Raw genomic sequence first — 19,409 nt, forward strand, 5'->3', positions numbered from 1 at the left:
AAATATTTTTAGTGTTTATTAATTTTGAAAGTACATACACAAATTTTAGTAAACGGGTAACTATTATGATCATCCATTTATCATTGAAAAAGTAAGCCTGTGGTTCTAACTACGCAAGTAGTTGCATTGCCTATTTTGAGAAATGAAAGCAAGCAGCTTGTCTATAGATGGCGGATAGGAGCTTCCGTAAGCTTCCGTAGTAAGTCAACTATACCTTGAATTAACTCATTAACTGGCGCTCTGTTCCGTAATCTGGCCAGTTAAAATAGCAGACGACAGTCAACAGCGATGAAATCTTCACTTTTTTTTCTTGACTTTCACGTCGTCTGCTGTTTTAACTGATGATGGCCAGATTACGGAATATATGTATATATATATATAAATATCTATAGAGTTGACTTGTAAGATGTACGTGAAGTTATGTGTAGTAATTAATTAAAGTAATTACTACTAAGTAATGCCATATGGTCGATTTTATTAAACCACATGAATATCTATATTTTTAGAGGTAGACTTTTGGATGGAAAATAGATTGTAAACTTGCCGCAAACAGCATAGACCACGTAAACTTTTTATTATCTATTTATAAGATTAGTTGCGGCTGGTTTATAATTAATAAAATGGCTCTAATATAAGAAGTAATAATTATTTGAATCAGCGCCATCTAGCGGTCTTTATTTTTTGGCCAAAAGTGGCTCCTAAAATTCTCAATCAGAGCATTCAGGATTAGAGCCATTTAGTCAAATATAAACCAGCCGCAACTCATGATAAAGCTACAAAACAAAAAAATAACAATACATGTGTTTTTGGCGGCAAGCTAACAATCTATTTTCTACCAAAAAATCGACCTCCTATGTGTTTGTACTTTTGAAGATGAATTTTCAAGCATAAGATGAATTGTTAACTTGCCGCCAAAAACACATGTATTGTTATTTTTTTGTTTTATAGCTTCATCATGAGTTGCGGCTGGTTTATAATTGATTAAATGGCTCTAATCCTGAATGCTCTGATTGAGAATTTTAGGAGCCACTTTTGGCCAAAAACTAAAGACCGCTAGATGGCGCTGATCCAAATAACTATTGCTATTTAAAGTAAAGTCACTTTGATAATTATAAACCAGCCGCAAATAATTTTGTTAATAGATAATAAATAGTTGACATTTTATGTGCTACTTGCGGCAAGTTTACAATATGTCTTTTACCTGTAAATGGACCCTGAAAAGTATAAATATTCCACTTATCTTATACGGCTCATAAAATCTACCATATTTACAAAATTAAAATACTTTAGACCTTTTATCATTAACTCATGTAAGCACAAATTAATTAGTCCAAAACAAAAGAGACAATCGAAGAAAAAAGGCCTGAAAAAGGAGCACAGTCACACGAAAAGTTTCATAAGAATGGAGCATTGGATCTCACTTGATCAGAGAAGGTTGGGTTCTTTGTTTACTTATAACACTTAAAATTTACATCTCTGTAATAAATGTATTTTTCAATTAGTGAGATCCGATGCTCCATTCCTAGGAGACTCTTCGTGTGGCTGCTTCTTTTTCAGTCCTTTTTTCTTCAGTTGTCTCTTTTCGACTGAATAATTTACGTGTATATTTGATCGTGATTTACGATTTCTGTAACACAAATTTTGCTATGTACATATTATATAAGTTAACTGTTTATTGAAAATCTAAAGTTGAAGGGCTATTCTTTCATTAGTTAATGGTAAAAGGTCAAGAGTATTGTAATTTTATAAATATTGTCGATTTTATGAGCCATATAAGATAAGTAGAACATTGATAGCTTTGGAGGTCGATTTTTAGGTAAAAGATAAATTGTAAAGCAATTTAAATTAAGTGAGATCCAATGTTCCATTTTTAGGAGACTCTTCCTGTGTAACTGAACTTCTTTTTTAAACTTTTTTTTTTTAGTTGTCTCTTTTGGACTTATTACTTTACGTATCTATTTAATCATTGTTCAAGATTTTTGTAACACAAATCTTGGTATGTACATATTATATAAGTTAACTGTTTATTTAAACTAGAAAGTTAAAGGGCTGTGCTTCCGCGAGTTAATGATAAAAGGTCTAAAGTATTTTAATTTTGTAAATATGGTAGATTTTATGAGCCGTATAAGATAAGTGGAATATTTATACTTTTCAGGATCCATTTACAGGTAAAAGACATATTGTAAACTTGCCGCAAGTAGCACATAAAATGTCAACTATTTATTATCTATTAACAAAATTATTTGCGGCTGGTTTATAATTATCAAAGTGACTTTACTTTAAATAGCAATAGTTATTTGGATCAGCGCCATCTAGCGGTCTTTAGTTTTTGGCCAAAAGTGGCTCCTAAAATTCTCAATCAGAGCATTCAGGATTAGAGCCATTTAATCAATTATAAACCAGCCGCAACTCATGATGAAGCTATAAAACAAAAAAATAACAATACATGTGTTTTTGGCGGCAAGTTAACAATTCATCTTATGCTTGAAAATTCATCTTCAAAAGTACAAACACATAGGAGGTCGATTTTTTGGTAGAAAATAGATTGTTAGCTTGCCGCCAAAAACACATGTATTGTTATTTTTTTGTTTTGTAGCTTTATCATGAGTTGCGGCTGGTTTATATTTGACTAAATGGCTCTAATCCTGAATGCTCTGATTGAGAATTTTAGGAGCCACTTTTGGCCAAAAAATAAAGACCGCTAGATGGCGCTGATTCAATAATTATTACTTCTTATATTAGAGCCATTTTATTAATTATAAACCAGCCGCAACTAATCTTATAAATAGATAATAAAAAGTTTACGTGGTCTATGCTGTTTGCGGCAAGTTTACAATCTATTTTCCATCCAAAAGTCTACCTCCAAAAATATAGATATTCATGTGGTTTAATAAAATCGACCATATGGCATTACTTAGTAGTAATTACTTTAATTAATTACTACACATAACTTCACGTACATCTTACAAGTCAACTCTACCTTCAATTAAACTGGCGCTATAGCTACATATATAAATATATATTTTTATATTTTGTGGTTTTTGTGGCGGCCCTACGGGGCAACGGGGCTACTTATGAGGCTCTTTTACCGTCAAGCTTGAATCAGATGGCGCCAGGGCACGTCGCGGCTGTCATGGCCGTCTCACTCACACAACATTACTTTTCAGTATTGTATGTACATAGGAAATTAAAGTGTAGTGGTAAAGCGCAATATTTGAAATTTTGAAATGAACAAGGAAGACAAGAAAGAATATTATGGAAGCTTCAAAGTTTCAGAATTGAAAAAGCTTTTAAGAGAGAAAGGAGCAAGAGTCAGTGAAAGAAAAGCAAAACTCGTGGACAGGTAAGCCATGACTTGGGAGCGGCAAAAATGTTGGTCTCATAATTGCTTCGAGCCACTTTTTTTATCACACTATCAGAAGGAAATTTAAATTTCACTTTCTTATCGCAGGATATTACACTGCACTACATTTTTCCTACTATCTTTAAACGTAAATGCAAACAAAAATTGTCTGCAAACAACAGCAATCATTTACAAAGGTTATGTCTTCTGCTTTGCTCATTACACAGATAGGCTCACGAACACAATACACAACTGTAAATTTGACGGTGTGTAAGTATGACAGCCGCGACGTGCCCTGGCGCCATCTGATTCAAGCTTGACGGTAAAAGAGCCTCATAGTCTGCCACTAGCGCTGTCTGTCTTTTGACCGATCGCGGCCAACGCTGTCAGAATCTGACAGTCAGATTTCCAGATTTTTGAGCTGAAATGTGTATATACCTAGTACCTAGTACCTACTTACCTACTTACCACACTACGTAAACTATTAAATAAAAATAATACAAGATCTCCGTGGAATCAACGTTTTAGTGTCAAGTTATTGGTGACTATTTTTTAGGTGTTAGCAATATATACACACAGACACGCTTGTAGACACAGTTTCTGGATATTTTGGAACAATTCATAATTAAGCAAGAGATTTCAAAATTAATTTAAGGTTATGCCGGTCATTAGCACGATAAACAAATTTAAACATTTTTTACCTTCATGTTTCTTTAATAAATTATGAGACTGTATGTAAAATATAATAATTAAGTCGTTGATATTTTGATGAATCAACACTTTTTTCTTTAATTATCTATATTTGAAAGTTCTAAAACATCTTTTATAGAGGTACTCATACATTTTTGCATAAACCTGCTCTTTTCACGTATCGAACTATGAACGTGTTGCATCTTCTTTACCTACCTACACACTTTCATTAAACGGATTATTTATGTATCATTTTTTTGTTAGTTCTATATCTTATAAATAAGTTTAGTTAAACTATTAGAAAAATTAAAATGAAAAGTGAAAATTTTTACTTATACATACGTTCTTTTTTAGATAAACGAATATAATGGAGGAAGCACAAATAGAATCACCGAGTTTTAAATTGAATTTTGATATGCAAATTCATTGTGTCGAGTGGTCACCTTATGAATGGTCTGAAGATCTCATTTGCATTGGCTTGGAAGACAGAATAATTACTGCCTCAATAAAGTTTCAAGTACTATGGACATTTTAACCTATCAGTTGTTAAGTTAAAAATTATTTTTAACTAAATTGAAAAATTTACAGGAGGAAGATAATCAACTGGAAGACATCAGTTATACTCAGCTCAAAGTGTTTAATCCTGAAGGAAGAGTTCACGCAATTGCTTGGAGTCCTGAAACATCGTTGAGTGTAGTTCCTAAATTATTATCGTTTTCTGTAGCTAGTGCTGATTTTAAAATTAGGTTGTTCAATAGCAATTTGATTGATGAAAGCGCTGTAGAGGTAATAAAATTTTTATTATTGTTATAAGTCTTAAATAAATTGAACTTTCCGATTGAATAATAATATCAATGAATTCTAGATATTAGAGGGTCATAAAAACTATGTAAATAGTATTGCTTATGATGGTGATGGTGAACTTCTGGCATCGGTGTCTGACGATCTCACTTGCAAACTCTGGGCAATTAAAGAAAATAGAAGCTGTATCTTGTCATTTGTGTTAACGGCCCCAGGAGTGGCTGTTAAATGGCATAATGAGGAACCTGGAAAGTTGTTGGTTGCTGAAAAGTTGGGCATTATACGTATGTACAACGTGAGGAGTCAGCAAGCCATTATGTCCATGGATGCCAGTAAAGTGCCACTAATGACAGCAGACTGGAGCCCAAATTCTTTGAAGGTCGCTTGTCTAGCTGCTGGAGAACTCTGTTTGTTTGACGTGTCAAGGCCAAGGTACTTGATACTTTAAAAACCCTAATTGAAATATAAATGTTGAAAATTTATTGTCAAACCCAATTTTTATAACTATTGTTATTTTAGTCGAGCACAAGAGACTAAAACACTTCATCTGGAAGGTGGTACAGTGATGAAGTTTTCTCCAGCTAACGAAAATCTAATTGCAACTATTGGTCGGCCTGATAATAATGTAAAAGTCGTTGATATCAAAGCAAAAGAAGTTCAATTATGCAGTCGCGTTCGACTTTATGGTGGACTGACTTGGCATCAAAGGTTGCAAGTAATTTGTGCAGGAAGTGACAGAAAATTGCTTTTCTGGAAAGTACCGAATAAATGACGCTGGAGAAGTGTTTTTACGATGTTTTTTTATTTACATTTGTACATAGAGCTTATTAATGAAAAAAAGTTGTAATAAAATGTAAAAAACTAGGTTTCTCTTTTACAAAAGTATTTGGTTTCATTATAGTAACTGAAAATAATTTTGTACATTCAACAACTACAGATGGTACAGCCTATATTGGCTATACTTTCAAAGCAGCATGACATAATGCAAGATACTTTAAATGTAAGTAAGTTATAGTAATTTATATCAAACTCAAAACAAAATATGAAAATGTAAAATACTTAATAGCAAAAAAAAACAGACTCAGCATACTAGGAACAAAATGAAACGAAGTGTTAATTACTATGTAAAAAAATTATTTTTTAAGAGAATTCGCAATAATAACATGAAAACGATAATTCATACAAAAAATTTTAGTAGGAAACTTTCAAATTTTCTTATGAAATTGCTTTTAACCATGTATCTAAAACTAACTTGCTGACTTCTTCTCGTACTTCAGTAGACAATTTGCCAACGAATTCGTTTACAGCTCCATAACTAAACATCGGATTTGGTGACGAAACTCGGTTGTCAAGGAAACGATTTTTAGCGTTCCTTAATTGATCCAAACGTTCTATCAGAACTTCAGTCTCATCAATTTCTTCCTCGTTGTTACTCTTCATCTTACCTAGACATAAAAATAAGTTATGTAAGGTATTACCTTATTAAAATTATGATAAATTATCTGAACTTACTCATTTCACTAGACAATTTTGATTCCAGTTTTCTAATTTCATTAGCAGTTGTCCAAAACTTGACGGATTCTTTATCAAAAAGATCTTTAATATATTTTTTAACAGCCTCAACAATCAAACCCGTACATTCAGGATTCTGATTATTGCTTAGTTGACTTGTATTGAACCATTCGATTAAGGCTTGACATAAATAGGCACATAAGCTCACTGTTATATCACTGTTGTCGCTATTAAAAATATTGCTGGGATCTGTCACGTGTTTATTATCTAAAGCATAAAGGTACTTTATTAAAGGTAGATGTTTTTCTTTTTCTTGTTCTCCTTCTTTTTCTACATCTGAATTAGAGCTCGAATTCTCGTGTTGAGTTATGAAGGCAAAAGCTCTGACTATATGTTGAAGGCTTTGATTTTGCTTATCAGACAAGGCTGCCAATGCAAATTGATGACTAACATTTATTAATATCTACAATATTTAACAATAGTATAACATCAAACGTATGTTAAAAATTTGTTGATAAGTATCATAAATAATATTAAAATACCATTTTTTTGCTCACTGAAAGAGGTATTACATCTTTTTGAAGCAATAACGAATACTTTTTTGGACACTTATCAAAACGACTGTTAAATGTTCTCAACAAAGAAATATTTGATGATCCAGCCATCCATTTCAAAATAGAATCATCACTAATATTGTCCAGAATCTGATTTAATTCATCAAATACATCTACTTCAACTTCACGGTACTGCAAAAGAAAGTGATTTATTAAAAAATAGGCAAATATTTGTACACACATCAACACGAAAATCAATATACTTGTATTTGAGGATTCTCCTTAATGATTGATTTAGCAGTAGCAATATCTGAATCCAGCAGAGCTTGCATCACTGCTTTGTCTGCCAAACTTATGATCAATTTATCTTGATCCTTGATTAATTTGGCGACATCAACTGCTAAAACCAAACTATCCAAATCTTTGCGACCTTCTAACAGCTTGGCAGCTGTAGTATAGTCTCCCAACTTTATGTAACTATAATTTGTTTGTGTTTGTGAACGTGAAAATTTTTTTCAAATGCATTTCAGTGGTCATGTCAAATATTACTAGGTATACACACCATTCAACCGCACTCTGCCAGTTCCCGACCTTTTGTGCATAGTTAGCCCACCGAGTTAAAATGTTAATAATAACAGGATCTTTCGAATCTAATCTAGAAGCAGCAATAATATATGCCTGCCGGTAAAAATTGGCGGCATAAAGAACGTCTATGGCTTCACGAACTTTATTAATGCACAGTAGGTACGAAGCTGCTTTTTGAGGATTTTCTTCAAATACAAGCTGCGAGGAATAGGCATCACAAATTTGTTCATAAAACCTAAGAACCAAGAAAAAATTTTTGAATTGCTCTATTCAAAATGTCGTGCTTACTTTTTTTTGCTACTCACTCTTTTGATACGCTGGCCGCAAGAGATACAGAAAAATCAGTCAGTTTACTGTTTTTCATTGCTTCCAGCAAACTATCCTTCAAGTTCCCGCCAGTCCATTGATCGATTTCTATGATCGACTGGTGATTTTTGTTTGTATGCAACAATTGTTCTAAAAAAAAAACAAAAAAAAAAAAAAAAAAAGTTGAAGTGTGAATACATGTTTTTAATGTATAAAACGTAAAAAAAATTAGAATGATTACTTTCGTGGTTCAAAGCATCTTCGAGATCTTTTTTCGTTCCCAGCAAAGGTGAAACTTCAATGTTAGATTCTGCTTCTTTATCCTCTTCCTGAACACCATTCGTTTCGTTAATACATGACTCCTTGGTCGTACCGTTACATTTTTCATCATTTTCTACAGAATGCATGAGACTCCTTACAGAAGCAAACCAGAGCTTTTTGTTGGTTGAAATTTCGGCATAACCAGGGAAAAGAGTCTTCATCTTTGGTTTCTTTTTCTTTGCCTTTAAAACACTTCCATCTTCACTTTGCTCAGCACCTAGCTCTTGACCGACATGTTCTCTACTGTCCTCACTAGGGTTCTTTTCACCATTTGTCACTTCTGATGTAACTTCAACCTCTTCAGCATTGTTACTATCTACTAGTACCAAGGTTGCTTTAACCACTTTTGTCTTCTTTTTCTTTGTTCTCTTACCCTTTGTATTTTTCGGTTTTAATTCACTCGCGGGTAGAGCTGTTTGATTGGAAATGCTCCAAATACGCAAAGTAAAGTCAGCAGATCCTGTGATAATCAAGTCTTGGGATAATGGACTCCACATGCAACAATGAATTGGTAGTTGCTGAGACGTATACGTAACAATCATCTCTTGTGTATCTACTTTCCAAACCTACAACAGTTAGGGATATGTTCTTTACCCCTATCAAAGAAATTTAACGCAAAGTGTACACGAAAAGTTATTTAAATACCCGAGCAGAATAATCATAACTGCAAGACACTAAATATCCGCTCATGTGTGGGCTCCAAGCAAGGCCTACAACTTTGTCGGTATGACCATTCAATGTTGCAACAGTTTTGTAAAAAGTCTGTGGCTCTTCAGAAGTTTCTTCTTCCGAATTTTCGGTATTCAGAATTTCAAAAACAGTTATTGTAATATCATTTACAGCTACGGCCAAGTAATTTTGCATTGAAGAAGTGTTCAAATCTGACATAGTACTGTTTGGGTGCCAGATTAAACATTGAACTGGCTTGTTGAGATCGTGGATCACATATTTTTTGGTTAAAGTGCGATCCAAGATTGAGATTGATCTAAAAGAAATATTTAGTGATTAATAACGAAATCATAAAAAAAACGCAGAAGTTATTTACCCATTATTAAAGCCTATGGCTAGCAGAGAATAATCTGATTTCCAAGAAAACTCTGCACAATTTTTATCAATCACAACTGTAGGATCTGGGAAATAAAATAAAACTCGGTAAAATAATATAGTGTATTATGTAATATGAAATATCTAGTACACTTACCTGAATTCAGAGATTTCGGATCAAAATATACTAGTTCACCCTCTGCAACAGCATACAACCCGTAGTCTTCAGCTTTCAGTACTGGACCCCAACCCAAGGTATAAATAGTTTGTTTAAAAAATTGTTTAGCCAATTGTGGGGGCTTTTTTGTATTAGTATCGAATAAACCAATACGCCCTTCGTCTGTTCCAAATGCTAAGATGTTTTCTTTTTCTGGGTGCCAAGAAAGCTGTGAACATAATTATTTTTTTATTTAATAAGCCTAGCTTAATTAAGCTCCTGTATTTTGTAAAACGATGTAACTTACAGATCGCACTTTTCCTTTGATTTTTTCCCACAATATTTGTACTTCTACCATATTATCGTGAGGCTCAGATAGATTCCACAAGCGAATCATACTGTCACCTACTCCAAAGGCAATTAACGATGTATCAATAGGACAAGCAGCTACGCAATAAACAAAACCTCCTAGTGTTGGTATGACATGTTCTATAGATATTTTACCCTCTGTGAGACTACAACAAACAACCTGCCGATCTTGAGATAAAGTCCATATTGATTTTCTGTAGGATAAAAAAATGCATTTTAACGATTACTTCATTAAAACTTGATGGAAAAATAAACATAAATCACGAATTGCACAGTTTTCATTGGCTTACATGGTAGTTTTTGCCCTCCAGTTTTCTTGCTCCAAATCTTCAAGTATTTTTTCAGTGAGTTGGTCAGCTAAACCAGCGATTGCGAATAACCCATTGCAGTGTTGACCATGAATTAAAGTTGGAGTAAATTTTTTTTTGTGGCATCCTGATAAATCCCATAAAAGCAGTTCTCCATATTGTGAGTTTGATACAAGAGTTTGGGGTGTCAACCAACAAAGAGCTGTGAAGTTCATTTTACTTCTGTGCTTACTTGTATCCAAAGGCGTATTTGGAAGTGAAAAATTAAGCTGCGAGCGGCCATTACTCCCAGCTTTCCAAAAATATATCGATCTAAAAGAACACATTTTTATTAAGAACTGAGTTGTAGCTATGCCAGGAAAAATAAGTTTCAAAATCTCCAAGTGCTGCGACTTACTTGTCTTTAGCACCACTGGCCAGCAAAAAATCTTTATTGTCACTATTATCAAAAATATTATCAGGAACTGGACACCAAGACAAGCTGGTAATCTCCATGTCGTGACCTCTTAACTTATATTTAACGTGACCTCGTGAATTGACAATGTAAACCAAGCCAGACTTGGCACCTACTGCTATTAAGCTACTATCATGAGGACAGCAAGCCAAACAGGTTGTATTTACTTTCCCGCTACTGTTTATAGGAAACTTTTGTGCATTATTATTACTTATATTTATTGTTCCCAGTAAACCATCTAGAGTCACGTAGGAGATGAGATGTGGGTCATGTTTGGACCAATCTACTGCAGCTATTTTACTTCCAGTCTATGAACACAAAATTACTTATTAATGTAAACAAGTAAACGTTTTTTTTTTTTTTTTTTGTTAACCTGAGATATCATTCAAATACCTACATCTAAATTATTGTACTTGTTTTTAATACTACAAGAGGCCATATTCCATACATTGACAACATTGTTTTCTGAAACAGATGCCAAATAATAGCAGCTATTTTCTTCATCTAATGGTGAAAATGCTATCGATGCAACCCTCTCCAAGTGAGCCTTATCAATAATTGTGTAATCAAGGCCCTTAGCATTTTCTTTCTTTTTAGCTACAATTATGGAATTCCTTGCTCCCCAAGCAACAGTACCATCACCAGCACACGCAATGATAGTACTCAAATACCAATTTGGGGAAGGAGGTAGAGTGATTTCATTCATCTTGACTTGTTTCTGTTCCAATCAAACCAGAAATAAATTCTTCAGAAAGTGAGCATTTATGTTAAGATAACAAAAATAATATATGCTAAAAAGTTGCACGAAAAAAACAAAATTTGTTCAGAAACCAAATTTACGTATTATAAGAACTGCCAAGTAAAACGGATATGAAAAAATCAACAAAAATAGGATGATGACTTGACATGTTAGAATATTAAATGACATTTCACACAAGTATCAAAATTTATGGAAAAATTTAATTACAACGTGTGGAGGGGTATAAAGGTATTATTTTGAGGTTAGCTTATCACCCTTACTTTGTCCAAAAATCAAGATAATTACAAAGTTCGTGATGTGAATTTCGGTAGAAAACGCAAACTATAATATAGTAGTTAGTAGTGATTTAGTTGACGAATCTTTAAATTAAATGCTTATCACAACCGCACCTCGCACTGCAATCAGCAATTTACTTAAGATCAGTGTGTACTTTTTGACACATGTAATGCATAAAAATAAAAGCGGCATATAAAGCGGCATTTTCCATCTTATATCTTTTCATCTTTCATCTTTATACAGCGCTTTGTAAAAAAAAAAAAAATGTTCATCTATACTTTAAAGTTTGGTGCGTTTTTTTACCTTTTAATTTTTTTAGGGGTAATTGATACATAACAAATTACTCATTAGTTCTGATGCAAATAAATAATTATACCATCTTAAATAATTCTGGACAATTATTGTATTTAATTATTATTTAAAAATACATAAAAACATGCGACTAAATTTATGAAAAATTTAAAAGTTAAATGTTTGCATCCAGACACAACTACTTATTATATTTTTTACCATAGTCGTATGGGTTTTAAAAAATTTCTCTAGCTCATCAATAGGTATTATATTAGCGCTATTGCATCAGTTTTTAGATATTTCTATTTAATATCGTTATGTAGACCGTAATAGTATAGAAAAAGATTTACAACTTTCCTCGACGAGACATAAATTAAAAATATATTTGTAGCAAAGTGACTGATTATTTCATGATAAAATATTTTTCTCAGCTTTAAGAGGATAAAAAAAGTCACAAATGTGTTGTACAAATTTGTGGTGGTATAATCAACTTTATATATCGTAATAAAAAAAATTCTCTTTTTTCATTGTTTGTAAATGTTTATTGCTTTCATCAAAATTGTACGATATAAAAAAGTTGTATTTCGATGAGGTCTTTAATTTTTTTCGACCACACAAAGACCTTTTATAAAAAATATAAAATATATACTAAAAAAAAAACCGATTGTTTTTTCGTACTTTCCAATGCTTTCTTCAATTTTTCAAGTTTGAAAATAATTGTGAAAAAATAAATAAAGATAATACAATTATATAAGTATATAGTAAAATATTACCTTTCGGCTATAAAAATACTTAAAAAATACTCTTTGAAATAATAAAACAAATAAATTATTATGTTTCACAAGTACCTATGCAAGTTAGTTTATAAGACTTAGTTTTAAAAAATGAAGGAGAAAATGTAGGTACTTTTATTTGTCTCAGTTTAATTATTAGATTTTCTATAAATTTTCGGTCTACTTTTGTCGTCACAATACACTCAATTTCAGCAAGAGAAAGATTAGAGACATCTTTTGAGACACATGACATCTGCTGCACTCATCACTTTTGTTATCCTCGGAAGCGAACAGACTCATCAGGTCCAGCGCTGCGAAAGTGCGGACGAGAGATAAATGAGTCATTATGACATTTTGTCGTGGAGGTGGCGCATGTACATATTATAATAGATGTAAATATTCTTGTATACACATATAAATTGTACTTAAGTGAGTCAGTTTCTTGTTTAAAAACTTTATTTATATTGTGAGTGAAGTCTTTGAACGATTGTTCACTATCTTCGTGTACATTTTTAATTTTAGTGTCATAATATTGTTATATACCAAGAAAAAAAACTCTCCGGAGTGTACATCGGAAGTAGGTGTATATAAATATACGTTTATGTGGTATTTTACTAATACCGTAGACGCGCGTACGCATTAACTTTTGTCTCTTCGTTTCCAATTGTGCTTCGATCCTTACGTATTTATGTACATATATATTTACAAAAGAACATTATTCTGCGAATCATCGGTTAAATACATATACCTATAACGGGTTCTACCGTTTGAATTCGCAAGCGTGCACGTATTTTTTTAAAGCAAAAGTGTCGCATGTGTTTGAAAAATTCGCACAGTGTTGTGTATAGAGCAAAGATGAAAAAGCCACCGATTTTTCTTTGCCTCGCCGTTTTCGCGATCCTCGACCTTGTTTCCGGCGATTACTATTTGCCAGCCTTGAAGGAGATTGTTAACAACATCGAGTCTACAGCCGAAGACGACGCGGAGAAAAACAATGTGCCTGGCAAGTACTGGAAGTGCAATCCCGACGTGGAAATGACAACAGTAAGATAAAACATTACTTTTAAAGGCTACGAATAATTTTTTTTTTTTTTTTTTTTTTTTTTCTTAGACCCCTGTACGAAACATTATACTTGATTTAAAAAAAAATCACAATACATATACGCAAATACGCGCAATGAAGATGAATCATACAAGTCACGTTTTTAATATTTTCTTTGTCTACGATATTATTGAATGTTGACACGTACTGTAGAGGAAAAAAATTCATAAGCGATAAAAGAGGATTACGTATATACTCTTCAAGCAAATTATTTATCGATCATAAGTCTGTTGACGGTTTCAATCCGATGGTATCGAAATGTATTACAAAGGAACTACGTGTATGAATCTATAACTCTTTAGAAGTCAGAAAAGATTGTTTTGTAAAATTTTCCGAACGGCACGAGTGGATAAGTTATATCATATAATTTTAAAAGGTATATAATTGGTAAATACATACTGAAAAAAAAAAAAAAACAATAATAATAATAATAATAATAATGATCTAAAGAAGTAAGCGTGCAAAATTAATTTTGGATACGATCTGACTACTCTACCCCATGTTGTATATTTTCATTTTCAACTGTACGATACAAATCGCGTGGGGGGGTTTCTATTACCGTCACTTCACTTTTACGCACATGCCGAAAAAAAAATACCATTCCCTCTAAAATATACACACTTGTAACCCAAGTTCATGCGCGTAGAGCGAGAAAAACTACATAATTATGTACTTGCCCCAGATCGGTACGTGTTGTACCACTGATACTTAGGTATATAATGTATATATTACCCGGAGGTACAATTTACAAGTCGAGCCGCATTCCAGTTTGCACGCAATTGTACGTTTTCTCCCCATGATTAATTTTCGATCAGAGATTTTTTAAGCAACGTCAAAAACATAAATAAAACATCATCATTGCCGTTGCCTTGAAAGTCGAAGCTATTCCTTTTCTCTCCCAAACCGATCACTCGTATAGAACGTTCGTGCAATCACTTTTTTACAAAATATTTTTAAAAAATGATTCGCGCGCGATGAATAAATCTAAAAAGGCAGCCTGTACTATGCATACACAGCACACAAAACAACACAAGTTCCGCGAATGACTCATCCACCTAGCCGGTCTTATCGTTGAACTTTTTTATTTATTTTTTTTTTTTTTCACCCACAGCCGCAATTGATTAGAAAAGAAGGGTATCCAGCGGAGGCGCACGTCGTACTGACCGACGACGGCTACTTGCTGACGATGCACCGGATACCAAAAGCCCCGGGCTCGCCGGCTGTTTTCCTTCAGCACGGCTTGCTCAGCAGCTCCTCCGATTGGGTCATCGCCGGCAGAGACAAGGGGCTCGGTACGACGGTCTCTCTCTCTCGCATCGATCGACCACTGCCATTTTTTTCTTTTTCATTTTAAATGTTTTCTTTGCCCAATTTAATATTTATTTTTACAAACACAGCGTTTATTCTGTCCGATCTTGGCTACGATGTCTGGTTGGGGAACGCACGCGGCAACACTTACTCCAGGAGCCATGCAAATTATTCCACGTCCGACGTACGATTTTGGGATTTTAGGTAAACCAAGACGGTCGTTTTTACACCTGAAAACAAATAATAATTTTTTTACGACAAATATCATTACGAATTGAACGTTTGAAGAAGAAAAATAAGCCATCCGTTATTACATTGAATGTGCATTTGCATGAAAATAGAACAAAAACTCGGCGAGTCGTGTCGCGGGTACGTTTGTGAATGAAAGCGTACTTATATTGTATACTCGTTCATGGGTTTGTTTTTCGTTTGTATACGCATTCGTACAGTTGGCACGAGATGGGCACCTTTGATTTACCAGCGGCCATATCATACATCACGAAACTGACGCAATTGGAAAATGTCTCTTACATCGGACACTCCATGGGAACAACGATGTTTTACGTCATGGCCATCGAGAAGCCGGAAGTTGCCTCGAAAATCAATGTGATGCTCAGCTTGGCCCCGGTGGCTTTTGTGGGCCACATGAAGAGCCCGATAAGGCTACTCGTGCCGTTTATACGCGAAGCCGAGGTAAGTAGGTCATGGCAATTTTCGAACAATAAATTTGAAGTTATACATATGTAAATTTAAAAAAAATGTCGTTTCTGCAGTTTATTTCTCACTATCTGGGAAGGGGTGAATTTTTGCCTGAAAACAAGATATTAAAATTCCTCGCCAAATACGGCTGTGAGCTTTACGTGACCGAGGAAAAAATTTGCGCCAACATGCTCTTTGTCATATCTGGATTCGACGAGTCGGAATTTAATTTCGTAAGAATAATAGTGATGATATTATAAAAAGCCGTGAATTTTTATACAAATCACCGATGGACTAAAAAAAATGTATTTTTTCACGGGCAGAGCCTCATGCCCCTGATTATGAACCACGCACCAGCCGGGGCATCGACCAAGACTATCCTTCATTACGCCCAAGAAATTAAATCCAAGAGATTCCAGAGGTACGATTACGGCGACAGTGGCAACATGAAAAGGTACAACAGTACAACGCCACCTGATTACGACTTGTCGAAAATCAAAGTGCCGATCGCCGCGTTTTGGGCGGACAACGATTGGCTGGCGAGTCCTATAGTAAGTTGCCATACGGTATATGACCGAAATTAATATCGGTAACCGTATTATATATTTACGTCGCAGTCGAGCGAAGGAAACACGTGTACGTGTATTGAATACTTACCGTAAAATTTTTTTCAAACAAATCCAAGTGTTGGACATGAATGGATGACGATTATATTGTTTTTCGCAAAACAAAAATATCTGCCCGGTTCACTGTGTTCAATCACGTCCTTGTTATATAATACTTATTTGCTCGTTTTCGTTTCGTATTTTCAAAAAGAAAAAAATATCTATTCCATCCAATGTTTGTACACGATTACCGATTTTTCATTTTTAGGATGTAAAGAGACTCTGCGCCTACCTGCCGAATAAAATAATCGATTACAAAGTCAATTATCCGAAATTCAATCATCTCGACTATTTGTGGGCTATCGATGCACCGACGTTGGTCTACAAAGAAGTCCTGGCTGTTTTACAAAAATACCGATGACACGATGGCGTTGGGATCATAACTTGGAAAATATTATATCTAAAATAAATCGTTATTCATATAGTTAAATATTCATCAATGTGAATCATTACGATACTAGTCGTGTAATAAAAAATTAAATACGAGTGCTCACGCGTTTTACACCTGATTTCATGAATGTATCATTTTTATAATTGAATTATAAATTATTTTACAAGTGCAACGAAATAAAAGCTTAAACATTCAAACGTTCAGACAATTTTTTTTTTTATCAAACCTGATGGTCAATACAGGAAAGTTATTTATAAACTGCGCACAGCAGGTGCGATCAAAAAGTTTTAGCATCCATAAATTTCCTCTTGTTCAACATTTGCGATGCTTCACATTATTCCAAAGTCCCAAAGTTCACGAATTTCGGCCATCGAGACGGAGAGTTTTTCAGCCAAAATGAGATGGTAACAAAAAACTTTGATCAAGATGAAGGCGCCATGTTGATGCAGTCGTGAAAAACAAGTTTTTTTTTCCGCGGAAAAATTTGCATCACGCGTTTTACCGATTTTTTTTTCCCCTGTCACGATGTAATGTGTTTCACGAGTTGTCTACCGGATCGTTATAGTGCATCGGTCGCGTCAGTTGATATCACACGATATTTTCCCTCGAGATGAGCCGTTTACTCTACTTTTCGTTCCTTTTGTCATCACCTGGCGTAACAATAATTTTGGCAATCCCAAACGATGATGGCACTGTGTTCCTGAAAAACAACAATGTCACCTGTAGCCAAAATCCAGAGGAAGACATGACAGCGGTGAGTATAACTACGTGAACAATGTGTTGATAAAAAAAAATTAAGAAAAAAGAAAGACAACTAAGAAAAAAAATGGAAAAAAAAATTAATCGTCATACCATACGTGTAGATCGAAATAATAAGGAACTCGGGCTACCCGGAAGCCGAGGAGCACCTCGTAGAGTCGCGAGACGGCTACATCCTCGGTTTGCACAGGATCCCCGGCCCCGAGGGGTCCCGCGCCGTCCTCTTGCACCACGGACTCGCCGACAGCTCCTTCGCCTGGCTAACCCTCGGGAAAAAAAAGGCCTTGGGTTCGCGCGAACACAATCATTTTGCATCAATGTTTTTTTTTCTTTTTTTTCTTTCAATTTTACTTTTTTTTTTTTTCCAGCTTACGAGCTCGCGAACAGCGGCTACGACGTGTGGATGGGAAATGCGCGCGGCAATGTTTACTCGCGACGACACAGCAGCCTCTCGCCGGACGACTCTGCCTTTTGGAATTTCAGGTGACGCGTCTAATATTACGACACCATTGCGCACGAAAGACCAGAGTTCGACCATTGTTTAACGAGATTGGACTTGTTTTTTTTTTCATTGCTAGTTATGGTATTGTATGCGTGGTCTTACAGAGAGCCGATTTAGTGGTAAAGTAGCGAATTTTATATGTATGCGCGCTTTTTTCTTTGGAAAAAAATAAACATTGTTTTGTTTTTTAAAGTTAGGAAAAGTGTATTGCATCAGTATAGTTCCAACAACAAAACGGTAATAAGAATATCTTGAAAAAATCGCGCAAAAAAAAAAAAAAACAAAACAAACTAATTTTCCATTCACCTTTTGACCCCCTAAAAGGACGATTTTTCGTGAAATTCCTTGTATATACGTAATACACCTATTGTACCGTGTAGTTTCCACGAGATGGGAGTTTACGACCTACCCGCGGAGATCGAGTACATAGCGTCGCTGAAAAACGATTCTCTGGTCTACATCGGTCACTCGATGGGCACGACGATATTCTTCGTAATGGCGAGCGAGCGACCGGAAATACTCTCCCAAGTCGAGTTGATGATCGGCCTCGGTCCGGCAGTTTATTTCAACCACATCAGAGGATTGACTCGGATGATGTATCCGTTTTTGGAGTCTTTGCAAGTGAGTATACTTGGATTTATGCATACCTATGAATAACCGATACCGATTTTTTTCTTCTTCTTCTTTTTTTCCAACTTTAGATGCACACAGACGGACACGTGGAGCTCCCGTTTCTTCCAGCTTTCAATTATGTATCGAAATGCTTCTGCAACCGATCTCCGTACAGAGAAATTTGCAGAGACCTGGTTTTCTCGATCACCGGTTTCAACCCCGACAAGTTTGACATGGTAGCTCTGTTTGACAGTTATATTTATTTTTTATAACTTTCTCGCTGCAATATATAATGATTAAACAAATTTTCAATGCTATCAAGTCACTTTTGCCGATAATCGGTACGCACTCGCCGGCTGGCACTTCTCTGAAGGTGGTCTTTCATTACGGACAAGCTTACAACACAAAAAAATTCCTCAAGTACGATTACGGCACGACAAAAAACATTGAAGTTTACAACAGTTCGATCCCACGTGAATACGATCTGTCGAAAGTCACGGTGCCGGTCGCCTTTCTTTACGGTCTGAATGACTTTGTCACTCCACCGGAGGTATAAGTACAATGTCACAACAGCAACTCTATCCATTTGATGCACATTATTTTTCACGACTTTCAGGATGTAGTACGATTGTGGAGAGAGATGCCGAAGAAAATCGGCTTGTTTCAGATGGAGGATCCGAAATTCACTCACACGGACTTTGTCTGGGCCTCTCATGCGCCAAAACTCGTCAACTCGAAGATTATACTTCTTTTGAACAAACATGACAATCTTCACTCTCCCACGGACTAATGTTACCCGACAAGGAAGTAAGCATGAATTAAATCTA

The 19,409-nt window shown here is 34.8% G+C and overlaps 4 protein-coding genes across 9 annotated transcripts; 3 read left to right on the forward strand and 1 right to left on the reverse strand.

The window, feature by feature from the left end:
- Positions 1-3,802: 3,802 nt before the first annotated feature.
- On the forward strand, positions 3,803-5,621 carry Nup37 (nuclear pore complex protein Nup37). Of its 4 annotated transcripts, XM_014349387.2 has the most exons (6): positions 3,803-3,998; positions 4,388-4,550; positions 4,622-4,719; positions 4,792-4,819; positions 4,899-5,266; positions 5,354-5,621. In XM_014349387.2, exons 2-6 carry the CDS (start codon positions 4,401-4,403, stop codon positions 5,604-5,606), a joined length of 897 nt encoding a protein of 298 aa, XP_014204873.2. In that variant the 5' UTR covers positions 3,803-3,998; positions 4,388-4,400; the 3' UTR covers positions 5,607-5,621. The 4 variants fall into 4 exon arrangements, with proteins under 4 accessions (XP_014204873.2, XP_014204871.2, XP_089452640.1 ...); XM_014349385.2 differs by having other exon boundaries at positions 4,622-4,819; XM_089596514.1 differs by having other exon boundaries at positions 3,803-3,899; positions 4,622-4,819.
- Positions 5,622-5,634: 13 nt separating this feature from the next.
- On the reverse strand, positions 5,635-11,637 carry rig (gem nuclear organelle associated protein rigor mortis). 3 transcript variants are annotated; one of them, XM_089596512.1, is made up of 15 exons: positions 11,594-11,637; positions 10,842-11,162; positions 10,388-10,752; positions 9,973-10,302; positions 9,621-9,876; positions 9,314-9,542; positions 9,158-9,242; positions 8,758-9,097; positions 8,033-8,678; positions 7,791-7,941; positions 7,463-7,720; positions 7,164-7,377; positions 6,889-7,092; positions 6,347-6,809; positions 5,635-6,279 (listed from the first exon to the last, which is right to left on the reverse strand). In XM_089596512.1, the coding sequence occupies exons 2-15, from the start codon at positions 11,148-11,150 to the stop codon at positions 6,050-6,052; spliced, it is 4,080 nt and encodes a 1,359-aa protein (XP_089452638.1). In that variant the 5' UTR covers positions 11,151-11,162; positions 11,594-11,637; the 3' UTR covers positions 5,635-6,049. The 3 variants fall into 3 exon arrangements, with proteins under 3 accessions (XP_089452638.1, XP_014204867.2, XP_089452639.1); XM_014349381.2 differs by lacking the exon at positions 11,594-11,637 and adding an exon at positions 11,465-11,583; XM_089596513.1 differs by lacking the exon at positions 11,594-11,637 and adding an exon at positions 11,465-11,583 and having other exon boundaries at positions 5,635-6,266; positions 6,343-6,809.
- A 1,246-nt stretch (positions 11,638-12,883) lies between these two features.
- On the forward strand, positions 12,884-16,907 carry LOC106636851 (lipase 3). The gene is made up of 7 exons (XM_014349383.2): positions 12,884-13,588; positions 14,758-14,938; positions 15,044-15,158; positions 15,404-15,647; positions 15,728-15,886; positions 15,977-16,204; positions 16,527-16,907. The coding sequence occupies exons 1-7, from the start codon at positions 13,358-13,360 to the stop codon at positions 16,677-16,679; spliced, it is 1,311 nt and encodes a 436-aa protein (XP_014204869.2). The 5' UTR covers positions 12,884-13,357; the 3' UTR covers positions 16,680-16,907.
- A 922-nt stretch (positions 16,908-17,829) lies between these two features.
- On the forward strand, positions 17,830-19,391 carry LOC106636765 (lipase 1-like; the record flags this gene model as incomplete). The annotated part of the gene is made up of 5 exons (XM_089596466.1): positions 17,830-17,951; positions 18,351-18,591; positions 18,672-18,818; positions 18,956-19,132; positions 19,199-19,391. Coding segments are annotated over 5 exons (861 nt in total), but the record flags the coding sequence as incomplete, so codon positions are not given.
- Between the last annotated feature and the right edge of the window lie 18 nt (positions 19,392-19,409).

The sequence above is a fragment of the Copidosoma floridanum genome, unplaced genomic scaffold (assembly GCF_036245765.1).
Source record: "Copidosoma floridanum isolate Cflo_tuat_1 unplaced genomic scaffold, Cflo_Japanese_pri ptg000030l, whole genome shotgun sequence".
Lineage (NCBI taxonomy): Eukaryota > Metazoa > Arthropoda > Insecta > Hymenoptera > Encyrtidae > Copidosoma > Copidosoma floridanum.

Coding starts and splice junctions, on each gene's coding strand:
- LOC106636851 (XM_014349383.2), top strand. CDS start 13,358: ATGTGTTTGAAAAATTCGCACAGTGTTGTGTATAGAGCAAAGATGAAA. Junction 14,939..15,043: donor CGGCAGAGACAAGGGGCTCG/GTACGACGGTCT, acceptor TTACAAACACAG/CGTTTATTCTGTCCGATCTT. Junction 15,648..15,727: donor CGTTTATACGCGAAGCCGAG/GTAAGTAGGTCA, acceptor TCGTTTCTGCAG/TTTATTTCTCACTATCTGGG.
- Nup37 (XM_014349385.2), top strand. CDS start 4,401: ATGGAGGAAGCACAAATAGAATCACCGAGTTTTAAATTGAATTTTGAT. Junction 4,551..4,621: donor CTGCCTCAATAAAGTTTCAA/GTACTATGGACA, acceptor AAAAATTTACAG/GAGGAAGATAATCAACTGGA. Junction 4,820..4,898: donor TTGATGAAAGCGCTGTAGAG/GTAATAAAATTT, acceptor AATGAATTCTAG/ATATTAGAGGGTCATAAAAA.
- rig (XM_089596512.1), bottom strand. CDS start 11,150: ATGAATGAAATCACTCTACCTCCTTCCCCAAATTGGTATTTGAGTACT. Junction 9,243..9,313: donor TCCGAAATCTCTGAATTCAG/GTAAGTGTACTA, acceptor TTTATTTCCCAG/ATCCTACAGTTGTGATTGAT. Junction 9,098..9,157: donor GCCATAGGCTTTAATAATGG/GTAAATAACTTC, acceptor TATTTCTTTTAG/ATCAATCTCAATCTTGGATC.